At 39.4% G+C, this 16,076-nt stretch overlaps 1 protein-coding gene across 1 annotated transcript in view; it reads right to left on the bottom strand.

Moving 5' to 3' along the window:
* The window catches only part of DOP1A (DOP1 leucine zipper like protein A), a 129,505-nt gene that overhangs the window by 28,162 nt on the left and 85,267 nt on the right, over window positions 1-16,076 (bottom strand). Inside the window, exons 15-23 of the mRNA XM_052645494.1 lie at window positions 13,546-14,167; window positions 12,609-12,883; window positions 11,427-11,579; window positions 9,396-9,496; window positions 7,421-7,680; window positions 3,863-5,852; window positions 2,640-2,751; window positions 2,350-2,532; window positions 344-469 (exon numbers count right to left, since the gene is read on the bottom strand). Coding sequence (XP_052501454.1) covers window positions 344-469; window positions 2,350-2,532; window positions 2,640-2,751; window positions 3,863-5,852; window positions 7,421-7,680; window positions 9,396-9,496; window positions 11,427-11,579; window positions 12,609-12,883; window positions 13,546-14,167 — 3,822 coding nt within the window. The remainder of the gene's footprint in view (window positions 1-343; window positions 470-2,349; window positions 2,533-2,639; window positions 2,752-3,862; window positions 5,853-7,420; window positions 7,681-9,395; window positions 9,497-11,426; window positions 11,580-12,608; window positions 12,884-13,545; window positions 14,168-16,076) is intronic.

Below are 16,076 nucleotides of genomic sequence, written 5' to 3'. Positions count from 1 at the left end.
GAATTACATTTAAGCAGTCACATTGTAACGAAAAGCTAATCAAGAAAATTTCTCTCCATACTCTTGCTATGCCCTTTAAATGACTATCATTTAAAAAACACATTGTATCTGATTACCATTTCTATACATCTACAGTTTTAATATCATAGGCATTTCTTTTTTCACATAAAGTATCTTTTATATTTAAGAAATTTAGGCAATATATTATTATTTAAACTGGAAGACAAACTTACTTTTCTGCAACCCACCCCATCCCAGCCCCTAATCCCATTGCAACTAATGGAAAATTGAAACTCAGCATGTATTCACCATATGCTTACCAAGTGAAAAAATAAACACATACCTTGGTCCTGGTGGGAGCTTTGTTCTGTCTTCTCTCATTCCACACAAAGGCAATGGCAGCCATAAAGTGAACACCATGATTCATTGAAATGGGCCCCAATAATTCTAGGATCTGCTGCCTCAAGTTCTAAAAATATTTGAGCAAATCACAAGTACATTAAAAATTATGAAAGCATTAATAACTGGACTGTACTTTCAGTTTTTCTTGGAAGAATATACAGCACTTGTTTGTTTTACCACCTAAACCATGATAGTGAAGTGAAGTTAAAGTCGCTTAGTCGTGTCCGACTCTTTGCGACCCCATGGACTATACAGCCCATTCAATTCTCCAGGCCAGAATACTGAGGTGGTCAGCTGTTCCCTTCTCTAGGGGATCTCTTCCCAACCCAGGGATCGAACCCAGGTCTCCCACATTGCAGGTGGATTCTTTACCAGCTGAGCCACCAGGGAAGCCCAAGAATACTGGAGTGGTAGATAATGGTATCTGTGGTAAATAATGGTGGAGGAAAGTTTAACAATGTTAAGAGATGCAACCATGGTCATTTTAATTCAAAAGGAAAACAATAACCTGTAACAGTTTAATCCAAGTATTGAAATAAAACATCATTTTATTTAGATTTTCTATTGATTTCTAGCCTTCCTCCACAGTGCCAGGTGTGCTCCCATGCCTCCCCAGTCTAGGAAGTCAGATCTGGAGTAAGATTAGGTAATTGAGGGATATCAATTTGATGACTGGCCATAGCAAAATGCTTTTAAACATTCACATAATTTCCCGCTAAATATAAAGAAGAAACTTTGGGAAATATCTGAAAGTATAAGAAGAAAAATAATCTTTGAATCAACCATTAACTTCATCATCCTGAGATAATCACTATTAGCTCATGAATTTTCTTTATTCCTTCTTCTGCAGATTATTTTTTAACATAATTAGAAACACAATATTTGTTCAATTATGCAAAATTCCTGTTTTACTAAACTTTTAAGCACTTTACATCGACTAAGAATTCTTCAAAACCATGATTATTAGTGGCGACATAATGTAACACTGAGTAAATAATTTACTTAACCATCCCCTTATTGGTCAGGATCTCTTTTTTCTTGCCATTAAATAAGGCTACGGTGGTGGTGGCTCAGTCGCTAAGTCGTGTCTGACTCTTGTGACCCCATGGAGTGTAGCCTGCCAGGCTTCTCTGTCCCTGGGATTCCCCAGGCAAGAATACTGGAGTGGGTTGCCATTTCCTTCTCCAGGAGATCTTCCCGACCCAGGAACTGAACCTGGGTCTCCTGCATTGCATGCAGATTCTTTCCCGACTGGGCTAGAGGGAAGCCCATAGTATCTATTATAAATAAGGCTATAAAAAATATTATACATATTTACATAATTTTGATTACTTTAGAATTCATTACTAAAGAAGATTACTAGGTCAAAAACTATGTAACTTAAAGTTCTCTGTACATATTGCTAAACTATTTTCCAGGAGAGATTTGCACATTAAAATGTCAGCTTGAAATGTTCTAAAAAAGGGATAAAGTTATAACATGTATGACTGAATCTCAAAAATATTATGTCACATGAAAGAAGTCAGACAGAAAAGATCAAATAATGTATAATTTCTTTTTTACAGGAAATGGCCTGAAAAAGCAAATCGATATACAGAGAAACCAGATTAAGGGTTGATGGTAGTTAGGGATGGGAACCAAGTGCCTGCAGATGGGCATGAAGAATCTTTTTGTGGTGATGGCTATGTTGAAACATTAGATTGTGGTGAGAATACTAGAGCGCTTTAAATTTACTAAAAAAAAAAAATGTATTATATATGCTTAAAAAGTGTGATTTTTTTTAATGTCGTTTCAAGAAAATAGTTAAAATTACTTGATAACTAATTATACAATCCACACAGAGTATCATAAATACTACTCAAATTATTCACAAATTTGGAACATAATCTCTAGGAGAGTTGTCAAATAGACTCTTGAGCTCCAAGGGTGAAGTGTGACTTATCTTACCTTTGTGGCTCCAAGGTTAATAGTGGTAACGGAGGCAGACGCAGCAATGGTCATTTTTTCTGAAGAATCAGCCTGATGCAGCACGCTCCAAAGCAGTGTCACTGAGGACATGATCATGTGAAGGATCGAGAGGATTCCACTGCGGGCTTCAAACAGGTGTTTGTGATCTACATTGACCAAAAGCTATCAAAGTCAGGGGAAAAAGAAACATCATTTACTGAGGTTTACAAATGGGGACCTATTAGGCCTCACAGTCTTTAAAAACCAGTCAAATATTTGTGCAGTCTCACTTGGTGATATTGTGTAGTAGGATCCAACAAACAGTAGTGGATAATGGCTGTGATCCCTTCCAAAAGGGTAAGAATCATATCTGGTGGGATAATTGATGCCATCCACAGAGGCCTAAAAGAAAATGTATCCATGTGAACACAAGTTCTGTGAACAAGAAGTTCGTGTTTCATCAATAATAAATGTCCAGCATGTGCTAAGCACACAGTAAGGGCTCAATAAATATTATATAAATAAATGACTAAATAAATAAATTAGGAGCTTTTATATCCTCATCTAATAAAATAACTGTGACACATTAAATGTACTAAAGTTCTTTGGGGATAACAAATTCTAAACAAAATAAATAAATACAGCCAGCAAATTTCTGGCAACCACGTAATGGCAGGCCTATCAGTATTAAAGGATACAGCCAGTTTTCTTATATCCAGTACCTGAGCTCACACAGGAGATAAACCAGACACTAGTCTATTAAACACTCGGATAAATTTTGACAGATTAATTTTGAATATGGCCTGGGGATACAGATAAAATTCGACACCAGACAATGAAAACTCAAACCAAGAAATAAAATCAGATGGGAAAAGTGTTCATAATTTTAAATTAATTTTAGTGTGACATTAACTTGCACTTCGGAGAAGGTAATGGCACCCCACTCCAGTACTCTTGCCTGGAAAATCCCATGGATGGAGGAGCCTGGAAGGCTGCAGTCCATGGGGTCGCGAAGAGTTGGACACGACTGAGCGACTTCACTTTCACGCATTGGAAAAGGAAATGGCAACCCACTCCAGCGTTCTTGCCTGGAGAATCCCAGGGACGGGGGAGCCTTGTGGGCTGCCGTCTATGGGGTTGCACAGAGTCAGACACGACTGAAGCGACTTAGCAGCAGCAGCAACTTGCACTTAGATCAATGTATCAGATAAACCAAGGAAACCCTTTGCAAAGCTTTCTGCTACTTTTGCCAGCTCAGTCAAGAAGAGCATCAAAATTAATTTCAGCTCTATGGAGGAAAAAAGTCCTGTTTATCTATCCCTTCTGTTTTCCATTCTTGATTCTTTTATGGATACTCTTCCTCAATTTTCTCCTTTATGAAAATAACATACTATGTGTAACCTAACAATAACCTCTAGTTTATTTGCCCAAATTGCAACCGACTTTCTAGATGATGAAGTGGTCATACATGTAAAAAATGCCAATAATGACAAAATTAAAAATCAATTCTTACCTACTATCAGATAATCCTGTTTCATATTTGTACTGTTGAATTAAATTATCTAAATTTCTACAAAGCTGTAGCGTCACAGAGACAACCACTCTCTGGAGAACTTTTCCCATGTAAGGCAGAGTAGATGTGATTAAACCAATCCACTGAGGGTGCATCTTACAGGCACAGTGTTGATGTAAAGCTCGTATCACCGCACAGAGGAACATGCCTTGAGAAGTGATTGGCTGGGCATGCAAATACTGAAGAGAAGTCATGGGCTGATGGGGACTGATGTGCTCCAGATCAGAGACCACAAAGTCAAAACCTGTTTCATTCTCTTCAGGGATAGTCATTACCCTGTGTTCGAGAACAATGAGCCTCTGCAGCACTTTGAGAAGTTGTGACTGGAGTGTGCTGCCATTGTCAAATTCATCTTCGGAGAAATTGATCAGGCTGTCCTCTGAGAAGCCTTCTTCCACAGCAATCATGTTCTTACCTGCCATCTTTTCACTGTGCCATTTCTGTGCACTAAAGATAGATGACAGCAAACAGTGAAGAATCACTTTCTGAACTTTGCACTTAGATAACATATCAGAGATAAAGCTAGGGAAACCTTTTGCTGAGCTTTCTATGACTTTTGCCAGCTCGGTGAAGAGGAGGGTCAAAATTTCGATGCTCATCATCTGCATGTTTCGATTGCCTATTAAATCTTGTGCTGAAACCTTGACATGAGTCGGGTAGTGGCTACGCATATAATACAAACAGAGAGAAATAAGGATTTCTATGTACATAGAACTCCGGAAGTTATGATTTGAGTCCACTGGAATGTGACTGTAAAAATCTTTTCCCATAACGGAAATCCGGTGTCTGGCCAAAAGATTCTGAAGTAGAGACAACTGAGGCGTATATGCGTTATTTACACTAGTGGTTGAAATGGCATTTACAAAAGCAATGGGGTTAGTTTTCAAGATGGCCTTGATGGCAGAAAAAGCATACAGAGTCCTGGATGAATCGTATAACTGGAGATACAGAAGCACATGTTGGTAGAGAGGATGGATGTTGAAATTGGGAGATTTTCGTGATCCTGGAGAACCCATGTCACTCTCAATTTCAGAAATTTCTCCCTCGCCACAGCTGTACCAGTTCTCTAAATCCAGACCGTCACTGAAGAAAACACTGGTCTGCTTGGGTTTTTCGTTTGAAGTTTTCTTCTTGTCATCATCCTTTTTTCTGGCAAGTTTTACTTTCGGTTTTGCTCCTGGTTGTTTACCTGACTCCTTAACAATTGTTTCTTGCTCGGAGACTTTTTCTGATAATTTTTCTTTGAAGCTGAACTGAATGCTACTGTGACTTCTCTGTCGACATCTGGTTTCTGTAGAAGCAACAGAAGAGTCGTGGAAAGTCTGTGCGGTTCCTGAAATACAAGGTGAGGAGCTGTTTCTGGAAATTCCATTTGGCATACACTCACAGCTTCCCTCTGCAGACACAGACAGAAACTGAGAACCGTTGTTATTCAGCAAAGCACTCTGGCTCTGCTGAGCAGGCTGATCTTCATTGCTAGTCACCTCCTCGCCTGGATCCACATCACTGTCCTTCGGGGGCAGCCCTTCCGTTTCTGACTGAGATGGCACTGATGCAGATTCCGCTTCGAGGCCACTGACAACTTTACAGATCAGGTCAAAGACCACCTGCTGAACATCATCATCTGGGGAGCCTGCGCTTGGCGCCTGGGAGTCATCTTGCGCAGTCACGCTCTCAGGATCGGCTTCATAACTCAAGTTGTCCCCAGCAGAGGACTGAGAACACCCCGAGTCAGACCTCTGAAGTATTTCTATCTGTTGGTCTGGCAGATCGAAATCAGACACAACCATAGGGATTGTCTCACTGCTGGTACTTAGGAGGGACAGTCTGTCACTTAATGGATTAACAGTAAGGCTGAAGTTCTCCATTTCATCCATGGTAAGTGTCTTTTCACCATTTCCTTTCGATGCCATGAGTTGTACTTGGCTTACTGGCAAAGAAAGAGAATAAAGAAAAACAATACAAAATACATTAAAATAATTGAAATGTAAACTGAACAAGATTTTTTAATCATTACTTTCATTACTTATATTTTTCTATTAAAATGTTTATTAATGTTAGACCTTTTAAGTTAGAAAATTATGTAGATGACTATTAATTAGAATTTAATAAAGACAACTCAACATTAGAAGGGCTATTATTCAACTGAATTAAAACAGCACATTTAACAGAGAGAAAACATAAAACGTTGCCCTTATGCCCAAATACAACATTCTTTTAAAATAGTTCAGTATATAGTTAATATATAAATACATAATCTCCTTGATTTTAACAAAATTCAACAAGCATTTATAAATTATCTAGATTGAGTAAGGCCCTAAATGAGGAGAAGAGTGTGAGAAAAGAACAAAACATCACTCTTTACTCTGAGAAGTTTTAAAACGAGTAGGGGATCACAAATACCCATTTCTGTGCTTTTAGGGGAGCACTTCTTCAGAGAGGGTGGAAGGCTTAGTTCCATGCAAGAAGTGCAAAATCAGAAGCTTCAAATTCAGGGAAAGCATCAAGACACCACAGATGAGGTCTGAGAATGATCTCAGAGAGGTGAGAATTCAGCAGACAGGCAGGAACTACTGCAGGCAAAGTGTTAATGCAAAGAAGTGCTGGCAGATAAGCAGAGCAGAGCATGTTCTTAAGAGGTCAGGGGAAGCTGTGGAAAGGAAAGGAACCAAGGCTCTGTAGAAACACGCTCAACATGAAGCAGGAGCCCAGTTCCGTGCTAACTTCACCACCTACCAGCTGTGAGACTCTGAGAGCGCCACAGCTTCATTGGCAACATGATCTTTTCATTACTGACCTTATAGGATTATATTATAGGAGAGATAAATGAAACTGATTCTTTTGTCCGTAACGTACAATAATCTAAGGGGCCATTATTGGTGTATTATAGAGGGTATCATTTGACAATTTGTGAATGTCTATTAATTTCTGTTATTAGTAATAGTATTCTATTAACAGTAATAGCAAATATTTATCAAATATTAATCATAGCAGTGGACATTTATCAAACACTTACATGCCAGTCACTGCACTAAGCATGTCACTAACATGACCACGCCCAACGCTCGCCATGAAGTTCTGAGAGCTGGGCATAGTCACCCTCATTTCACAGATGAGGGGAATGACACCTGAAATAGAAATGTGCACTGAAAGCTTACTATAGATTCCCAGTGGAGTATCTACAGAACCCTGCAGGACCAGGACTGTAAAGTCTACAGGTTATTTGCTAATGCTGAAGATTGCTTCTGACCGGAGCTATGCTAATGCCTCCCCTGAGAGAGTCAGCTGATAACAGATCCAAGTCCTCTAAGACGGTCAGTGATGAGGTGCGAACTGACGCATGCAAGCAGCGCTACTGCACGCAGAGGGGAAGAAAAGCAGCCCACGGAGAGAGTCTCACGGTTGGTTCTCTTGACAATCACTGCTGTGTGTTTGCCCCTCTCTTTATTTATTAATTTAATTCTAAATAAAGGTGGTCTACTGCCATGTGATATTCACCATTATTGCAGGAAAAGTTCTGCATGAAATGCTTGTCACTCTCTTCTCCGGGAAAACAGGGAGCCTTATTCCAGTAACGTTCTGCTTGCACTCGCTGCACTGAAACCCTCTGAGTTTTGGGATGCAGTAGGAGCAATAGCAGTGGTTCCAAAACTCTCGCGATATCATGTCTTTGCAGAACTTGGTTCAGCCAGGCTTGTCCCACAGAGCTGGTGGAACCATCAAGACTGTTAAGGCTATCTAGCATGATGAACAGTGACCTACAATAAACACCAGTGATTAAAACAAAGAACAGAATACTTACTTTAGTTTTAATACTCTAATTTTTAAAAACTTAACATTACTCTAAGTTGTAGTTCTTACGTTGAATTAACTATTTTAAAGTAATTATATTTCAGAATAACTTTTGACTACAGCATTTTAATAACCTTAATCCCCAGTCTCAGTAGATACAATGAAATAAAGAAAAAGAAACTGAAGTTACTCAGTCATGTCCGACTCTTTGTGATCCCATGAACTGTAGCCTACCAGGGTCCTCTGCCCATGGGACTTTCCAGGCAAGAGTACTGGAGTGGGTTGCCATTTCCTTCTCCAGGGGATCTTCCCAACCCAGGGATCGAACCTGGCTCTCCCCCGCATTGCAGGCAGACGCTTTTACCATCTGAGCCACCAGGGAAACCAAAAAGATACAATGAGAAAGGAGAAAATAGTCCTCTCTCTTTTCTCAAACACTTGTATTTTTTGAAATTTCACAAGCATACATTATTTCTATAAGATAAATACTAAAAAGCAGAAGAAAAAAACTTGAGAATTAGTCTGTTTTAGTACCATATTACTGTTTGTATCACTAAATACGGAGCCCTCTGCAAGTCAACACTATTTCCATGTTGCTCTGTGCTCCTTTGCACTCATTCTCTTTATTAGTTGAAGCCATGTGCTTAATTCAAGGAAAGACCTGTGAAAGGTGTGGAGGTATGGTTTGGGATCAGAAAACCAAAGATAAATCTGGGCCATCTGCTTTATCTCATGTATGATGATCTTGGGCAAATCACTTAACTTCACTGTCATGATGAGAATAGGTGGTTACTGAATTAGAGCTGGTACTTGTGAAGTACCCAGTCCCAGGGCCCAGTTTACTAGAGGGGTTCAGTAGCAGACCATTAGAGAATGGTGATGCTGCTTTATACCAGCTGAGATAACATCCAGAAGAACACACATCTGATGCTGAGTGGAGCTTCAAGCACAGTTAGATTTGGGGCTGCCTTGATGAGACTTGCTGGTGAGCCCGTGATGTATGTAAATCTACCTATAAATGGCATCTCCTTGGAAGTCACTGCAAATCTTATTTCTGGTGTCTGAGGCATCTATGTAGTCCAGACAAACAGCAAAACCACTCTCAGGCAGCTAACTGTAGATTTTTTGAATCCACAGAAATGATCCACAGAAGTGCCAGTATTTTAACTGTAGATTCTAAGTCTGGTTCAGGCAAGACTGGGAATAATTGCTAGAGAAACACTTATACCTTCTACTATGTATATGAAATTTCACTGAATGTAGACTCAAGAAGGCTGCATCTGTTGCTATACCCCTGACACTTAGAATGGTGCCTGGCACATAGGAGGAACTTGATGAGGTCACCCGATGAAAGGAAGGGGCACTGGGTGCTCCAGAAATACAAAGGGAAAATCACTTAGATAAATGAAAATGCCATGCCTTTTGATACAGCTTAGATTAAAAAAAATTATAAATTCTCTTCATAAAATCTGCAAATTGCTCTCTCCTACTCCTGCCAAATTAGCCAGGGCATTCAAGAAAGGAAACATTAAGATATTTTATTATAAAACCTGAATATAAGAGTCACACAATCTTGAGGGCATTAGCCCACTGTGGCCCCTTTTGCCTGGCAAAGCAATAAAAGTTACTCTTTTCTACTTCATGTCCCCTCAAAAACACCTGAATATAAAACATAACCAACCTGTCGAAAGACCGTGCAAAAGATGAGGACTTATTTATATGGAGGTCCCTTGTTAGATGCCAAAGAACTGCAAACTTTGCATGTGCTTCCATCCTTATTTTCTGAGGACAAATATGGGAGATGATATTACTGTCTATGAATATACTGAGTGATTTTTAGTAAACAAAAAAAAAATTGCTATTTAAGATAGTATTATGTTCAGTGTTCACAGTATTCTAGTACATGCTGAAATAAGCTGTATTTTTTTGTATGGAAACAGAAATGCACAAAATACTTAAATATATACGGAAATATTAAACCTAAAGGACCATGCTGCCATAAAAGTTATTACTTAGTTTAGGTGATTAGTTTACTAGATTATTTTATAAGAGGGGATGGAAAGAACTAGTAATGTGCATGTTACTATATCTTGACTACAGGAAACACTTTCCCCTTCATTTTAATATAAGTACACAGTAGTCAAAACTAATTTTATGGCACTATATCATTTGCTTTTGCTCCCAGAAATTATATATTAATTCCAAATGAACTTATCATCACTTATAAAGCTGGTTTATTAGATTAAAAATTTAAGGACTTAAAAAAACTATTTCTACACAAAAACTATTACATCACTTTTGGGATTATCTGGAGAAGATTATGTGATAACAATGGATAAAATAATGTAAGAATAAATTATTTAGAATGATCAATATTTGATATTAGATAATAATACATTAGTAGAAATTATAATATTATAAGAAATTGTATGTTTTTTCTCCAGCATTTGTAGAATCCATCAAGTAAAAGATCCCCCAAATCAGACTGCAACTGTCTAAACTGTGACAGGTTAGAGGAATGCTTGCTTTTCCTGTTGGCTTAATACATGCTTTTCCAATGAAGCTTGCATGTGTACATCAACCAATACAAACACATAAAAAAAGTAAGTAATAACTGATACTTTAATTTTTTCATGGATATACAATATCCTTATTCAGAACTTAGAAATGTGATATAAGTAAACAGGGATATAATTTGTCCTAGATTTATACTTAAACTACAACAAACTATTACATTAAAATACAAGGCTTTATTTAAAAATTTCTGAACAATTCTGAAAGAATGTACTGAAGGAGAACTACAAAATTAACATTTCTCTTGGAACAAACTTTTAATTCTCCTCTTTCACTCCATTTGCCACTTCCCTGCTGCCAAATGCTTCATTTACTCAACACAAAGCCTTTTGGAATATAACCTATTCAAACTCACTAGCATTTAGAATTTTTTAAAATGAGGGCAATCCACTTCTAAATGCTGTTCAATGAAATTTTCTATTAATATAAGAGAGCAGACACAGGAAGACCTCAAACTTCGTTGGGTTACCCTGACCAGGTCAGTCAGCCTGATCATTACAGCTGCTTTTCAGGCCTGCTCATAACTCAGCCATCTTTAACTGACACTTATGAATCACACTTCATATGCATAGGATACAAAATCCTTATTTATTCTCTGTCCATGGAATTGTCCAGGCAAGAATACTGGAGTGGATAGCCATTCTCTTCTCCAGGGGATCTTCCTGACTGAGGGATTGAACCCAGGTCTCCTGCATTGCAGGCAGATTCTCTACCATCTGAGCCACCAGGGAAGCCCATAACCTCACATATTAGCATTCTGTAACTTACAAATGTCATTTCACACACATTAGTACATGAATCCACCAGTTTCATAACTGAGACCACTGAATACATCTTTAAACGACCCAAGAACACAGACCAGCAACAACTTGAATCCTCACTCCGCACTCCTGAACCACAAAATAATCCCAGCATTCGATTCGGGTTGCTTGATTTTTCAGATTACTGTCACTTTTTAGAAAGAACTTTCCTCAAAGAAGAATAGAGCACAGTTATTTTAAAGATATGATAATCATTCTGAATGAAGTTATCTTATTCAGACACTAGATGCCATAATTTTCCTAGGGTTTCCTTAATTTGCCTTTCAGTATAACAGGGGCAGGGGGTAGGGTGGGCACAGGACCAGCGAAGAATTTACCTTATCTTTATGGGTTAACTGCTGGCTTATCACATCCTCACAGATGCTGGATGAAGGAACCAAGTTATGTAATTGATAGAACAGTTCCACACTCTTCTGGTGGTGCTGAGGTGTTGCATCTCCCAGCTGGTTCCACAATGTTAAAGCTACATGCTATTAAAAAAAAAAGATGTAAAAGTCACAGTGTTATACAATTGTAAATGAGAACTTTTAAACATTTCCCTTTAGGTACAAACAAGCCTCTGACTGCCAGACCTAGAAGGTCTTAGTACTCATTATGTCACTGAAATGAGATTTTCCGTCTGTTTGCTTCTTGTCATCCAGGTTTTTAGGATCGCTTACAACAGACACTCCTTTAAATTTACTTTAAACACCAGATATGTTAGCACTTTTTACAGGGCCCAGATAAGACCCCATTTCACTATGTTAGTGACGTTTAGTAAAGTGATGCTAGAAAACACTATTTATAAGAGGATATAAACCCCACACTGAAGGAAGTTTAATGTTTATGGTTGTATGTCGCAAAGTGAAATATAATTCATAGTTCAAATATCCAAACTTCTTAAAACATAAAACAGGCTGTGTGTATTTCAGTGCCACATGTGTTAACACAGCACATGGTGATCTATTACAGTCATCAGGGTTCACCACCACCACATGGTAAAACCCAACTTTAACCCAGCTGGACGGACTGAGGGACGCAATGACTTGAAGATTAAAATTTTTTATATATAAAGAATCTACCTGCTTAAGCAAAATATACTTGATGTTCTTTCTATGCCAAGGATATCATATATGCTGCTGTGAAACAAATCAAAGGATATGCATGTATCACAGATGATCATCAGACAATTTAGGGTTGGAAAACTTTTTCTGGTATTTTGGAGACCTGAGGTTGTACTCTATGAAAAGCAAAAGTGTTACAACCACTTCATCTGGAAACGTATTTTTCAGTATAAATGAACTTTTCTTTTTACCTCAATACTCCTCTCCTTCTTTTTGCCTCCTCACAAAACTGAGGATAGGATTGGCCAAGCAGTACTGATCAAATACGGTATATGGTATCTTTTCCTTACAGTATGATGTTAACAGGTGTTCAATTAAGCTATCATCTCTGAAATCTCTGCTAAGCAAATCAGGTCGAGTGTCGTCTTAGTCATGCTTGTAGTTCTCTGAACTTACCTTGAAAAATTCCGTCTTCTCAGCTATGTATCTCAGATTGCCTGGCGTGAGAGGAGGTCTAATCACCACAGCTACTCGTCCCTGGTTTGGACTTAAGGGCTGGGCAGGCTCCACACTGTTGATGTTTTCCCCAGTGACCACGGCCACAGACTGCGTCAGTCCTACCAGGTCCATCACTAGTGAAATGGCAACACTTTGCACACTGAAATCACTTGCTTGGCTGCAAGCGTTCATCAGCATCTGGAGCCACAGTGGAGGCTGCACGTGCTCCCAGTCTGAAAGGGAAGCCGGAAGCCAACACAGTTCATCAGAGTGAACCTTTCATGCATAATCTGTCTTCTAAGTTAATTTCTAAAAACAAAGCACTTATATCTAAGAACTTAGGCCTTGCTCTGTGAACAAAACCATGGTTTCTCACATACACTAGATCTTCAAGAAAATAAAGCAGCAACAGGAATTTCATAATTTTTTTAATATGTATTTTTCTTATGCCAAGTCAACAATCCATTTTCTGTCCTAAAAAAGTTTATTAATCAACAAATATTACATAGCTCACTGACCTGTGTGTTATACATAAATTTAAAGGAATGTAAATTTATATGATGCTAGTCATAATAAAGGAAATCAGCAGATCTGAATGTTATACTAATTTTCTCCGGAGAAAGGAGTTAATTTCCTCCTTAGCGTCTGCTTGCTCACCAACAAACTGTGAGATATCAAGATCACAAAATTCTCCAACATATCAATCTCCTCAAAATGACAGTATTTTGTTTAAAAAAACTTACAAATTAAAGCAACACTGTTAAAAATTAACTGGCTAAAAAAAGAAATCAAATCCCAGTTTTAATATCTGAGCATTCCTTAAAATAAAGGGTGAGTGGGTGGGAAGCAGGCTATAGAAGATATTTTTAAATAAATAAAACAGAGACAACCTTACCAGTGTCTGACTTCTCGGAACGTAAGTCTGAGGTATGGTTCCCCTCAGCAATGTAAACTGGGAAGCTGGAGCACTCCAGGAAGAGCTGACAGGCAGCGAGGAAGGCAGAGAGGTATTCTTTTGAGGTTTTTTGTTTACTTATATTTCTCTCTTTTACATCCCCCTGGGAATCCCTGTCCCAGTTCGAAATCTCCCCCTGCTCTCCACTGAGATCCCCTTGATGCTCTGGAGTCAAAGCCTGAGAGAAGGCGCTGCTCTGGATGATATAGAGGTTGATGAGTCTGGTGAGAAACTGCTGGACATACTCCAAGCAGCACTGCATTGCGGTTTTCTGGGCCGTCTTCCCACTTCGGGGTGCCGCCCCCTGAGCGATTATGGAAGGGGGCTGGATGATCGTTTCTTCAGACCCCACCGTGGAGGCCGTTTCTGTTTCAGAGGATGTGCTCCCAATCGGGATGGCAGCTGCCCCCTGCCCCTCACTCAGCTCTCTGTCAATGTCGTCAGTTCGGTCTGCTTGATACTGTATGAACTCAGTGAACCCACTCTCTGACGAGCGACTACTGGGTGGATTTTCTCCATCTTCGAACACTTCGGTAGGATTTTCAAGAGAAACTGATGAGACCTGGTAGTCAGTAAAAAGAGCAGGAGGCTGAGTAGCTACATGTATATACTAGAAATTAAAATTAAATAGTCACATTTTGAAAGAAGTCAGCTATGGATTAGACTTATTGACAACTCACATTTCACAATTTAATCTATACATCTGGTTAACTCTTAAAACAGTTTCTACAATTGATTCATGTACCTATGATAACAGGAAATACTGAGAGAGTTCTAATTAATATATTAATATAAAGTCTTTCAAGAAATATTTATTATTTGCTATATGCATAACTTAAGCTTAGGGTCTTGAGGGCAAAATATGTATATGTGAAACTCTCTAAGATCTATATCCTTGTTTCAAACTACTAACAATTTATTCAATCTACTTCATGAAATCACTTTCCTAACGCCTAAATAATGCATGGAAATGAGACATGCAAGGTTGAAAAAACTACATTTTAAGAACTAGAAATAAAATCTACGAGGTCTACTATTCAGGACCATATGAAAGTGAAACCTCTGTCTGAAGTATGTAAAAGTTCTGTTTTAATGTTTGCCATTAATCTTACACTCTTTCAAGGAACGGTTATTGAACCCATACTATTTGCCACATTAGGTACTAGCAATGAAAGGAATTATTTATGATCTAGAAGAGATAACTAATTACAACACAAACGGAAAACAAACCAACTACTGAAGTAGAACAGAGCTGGAATAGATCGACTGTTCCTTCTCTGTAAAGATGGGATGAGTATAACCATCAGGCCTATTCTCTGGTTTAGTAAGTAAACAAAAGCCGTATACATCATGAACTCCTTGGGCAACTGTGCCAGAGCACTGAATAAGATGACTAAGAAGTGATCCTATGGACGACCCCTGAAGATATACACTCCAAATGCTGCCACAAAGCTGGGCCTCTCCCAGAGATCTTTGCCTCAGTGAGTGACACAACTGTTCATCCAACCAGGAAGGCAGACGGCCAAGGGCGCTTCTTGCTACCTTATCCACCACTCCTCCCCACTTTCCCTACATCCATTCCAGTACAGTGGTCAAGGGTGCTGGCCACTAGTTTGCTAAGGCTCTGACATTTTCCCATTTGGCAAATTACTAATCTTCTCCAAACCCAGGTTACCTAATCTATGTAACAGAGATGGCAATAGTTTGTACATTTAACAATTACTATGGAGACCTAGAAAGATGGCGGAGGAATAGGACGGGAAGACCACTTTCTCCCTCACAAATTCCTCAAAAGAACATTTCAACACTGAGCAAACTCCACAAAACAACTTCTGTAGGCTGGCAGAGGACATCAGGCAACCAGAAAAGCAGACCATTGTCTTCAAAAACAGGTAGGAAAAACTATAAAAGACGAAAAAGGAGACAAAGGAGGTGGGGAGGGAGCTCCGTCCCGGGAAGGGAAGCCCATCCCGGGAAGGGAATTTTAAGAAGAGAGGTTTCCAAACACCAGGAAACACTCTCCCTGCCGAGTCGGTGGCGAGCCTTGCAAACACAGAGGGCAACATAACAGGAAGGGGAAAATAAATAAATAATTAAAACCAACAGATTACAAGCCCAACAGTAACTCCCCCAGCGGAAAAGCAGCGCAGACGCCTGCATTCCCCACAAGCTAGTGGGGGCAGGGCAGGGGCGCGCGGGAGGCGCGGGCTGCAGTGCTTTGTAAGAATCGGGCAGGAACGCCCCACGCGCAACCAGAACGATCTAACTTGGGCTAGCAGACCAGACTGTGGGGTAGCTACCGCCCGAAAAGCTCGAACAGAAGACACCGCCAGGACCGAGCACAGAACAAAGGACGGAACAGAATAAGCCGGCTGCAGACCATCCCCCGCCGGGGACAGGCAGCCAGAGCCGTAAGGGCTGGAAAGGGGCAATTGCAGACCCGGAGAGACTTTACTTACCTAACTGCAAGC

Source organism: Budorcas taxicolor, chromosome 9, assembly GCF_023091745.1.
Source record: "Budorcas taxicolor isolate Tak-1 chromosome 9, Takin1.1, whole genome shotgun sequence".
Taxonomy (NCBI): domain Eukaryota; kingdom Metazoa; phylum Chordata; class Mammalia; order Artiodactyla; family Bovidae; genus Budorcas; species Budorcas taxicolor.
Note: the sequence above shows the minus strand (reverse complement) of the source record. Positions and strands in the feature narration are given on the sequence as shown.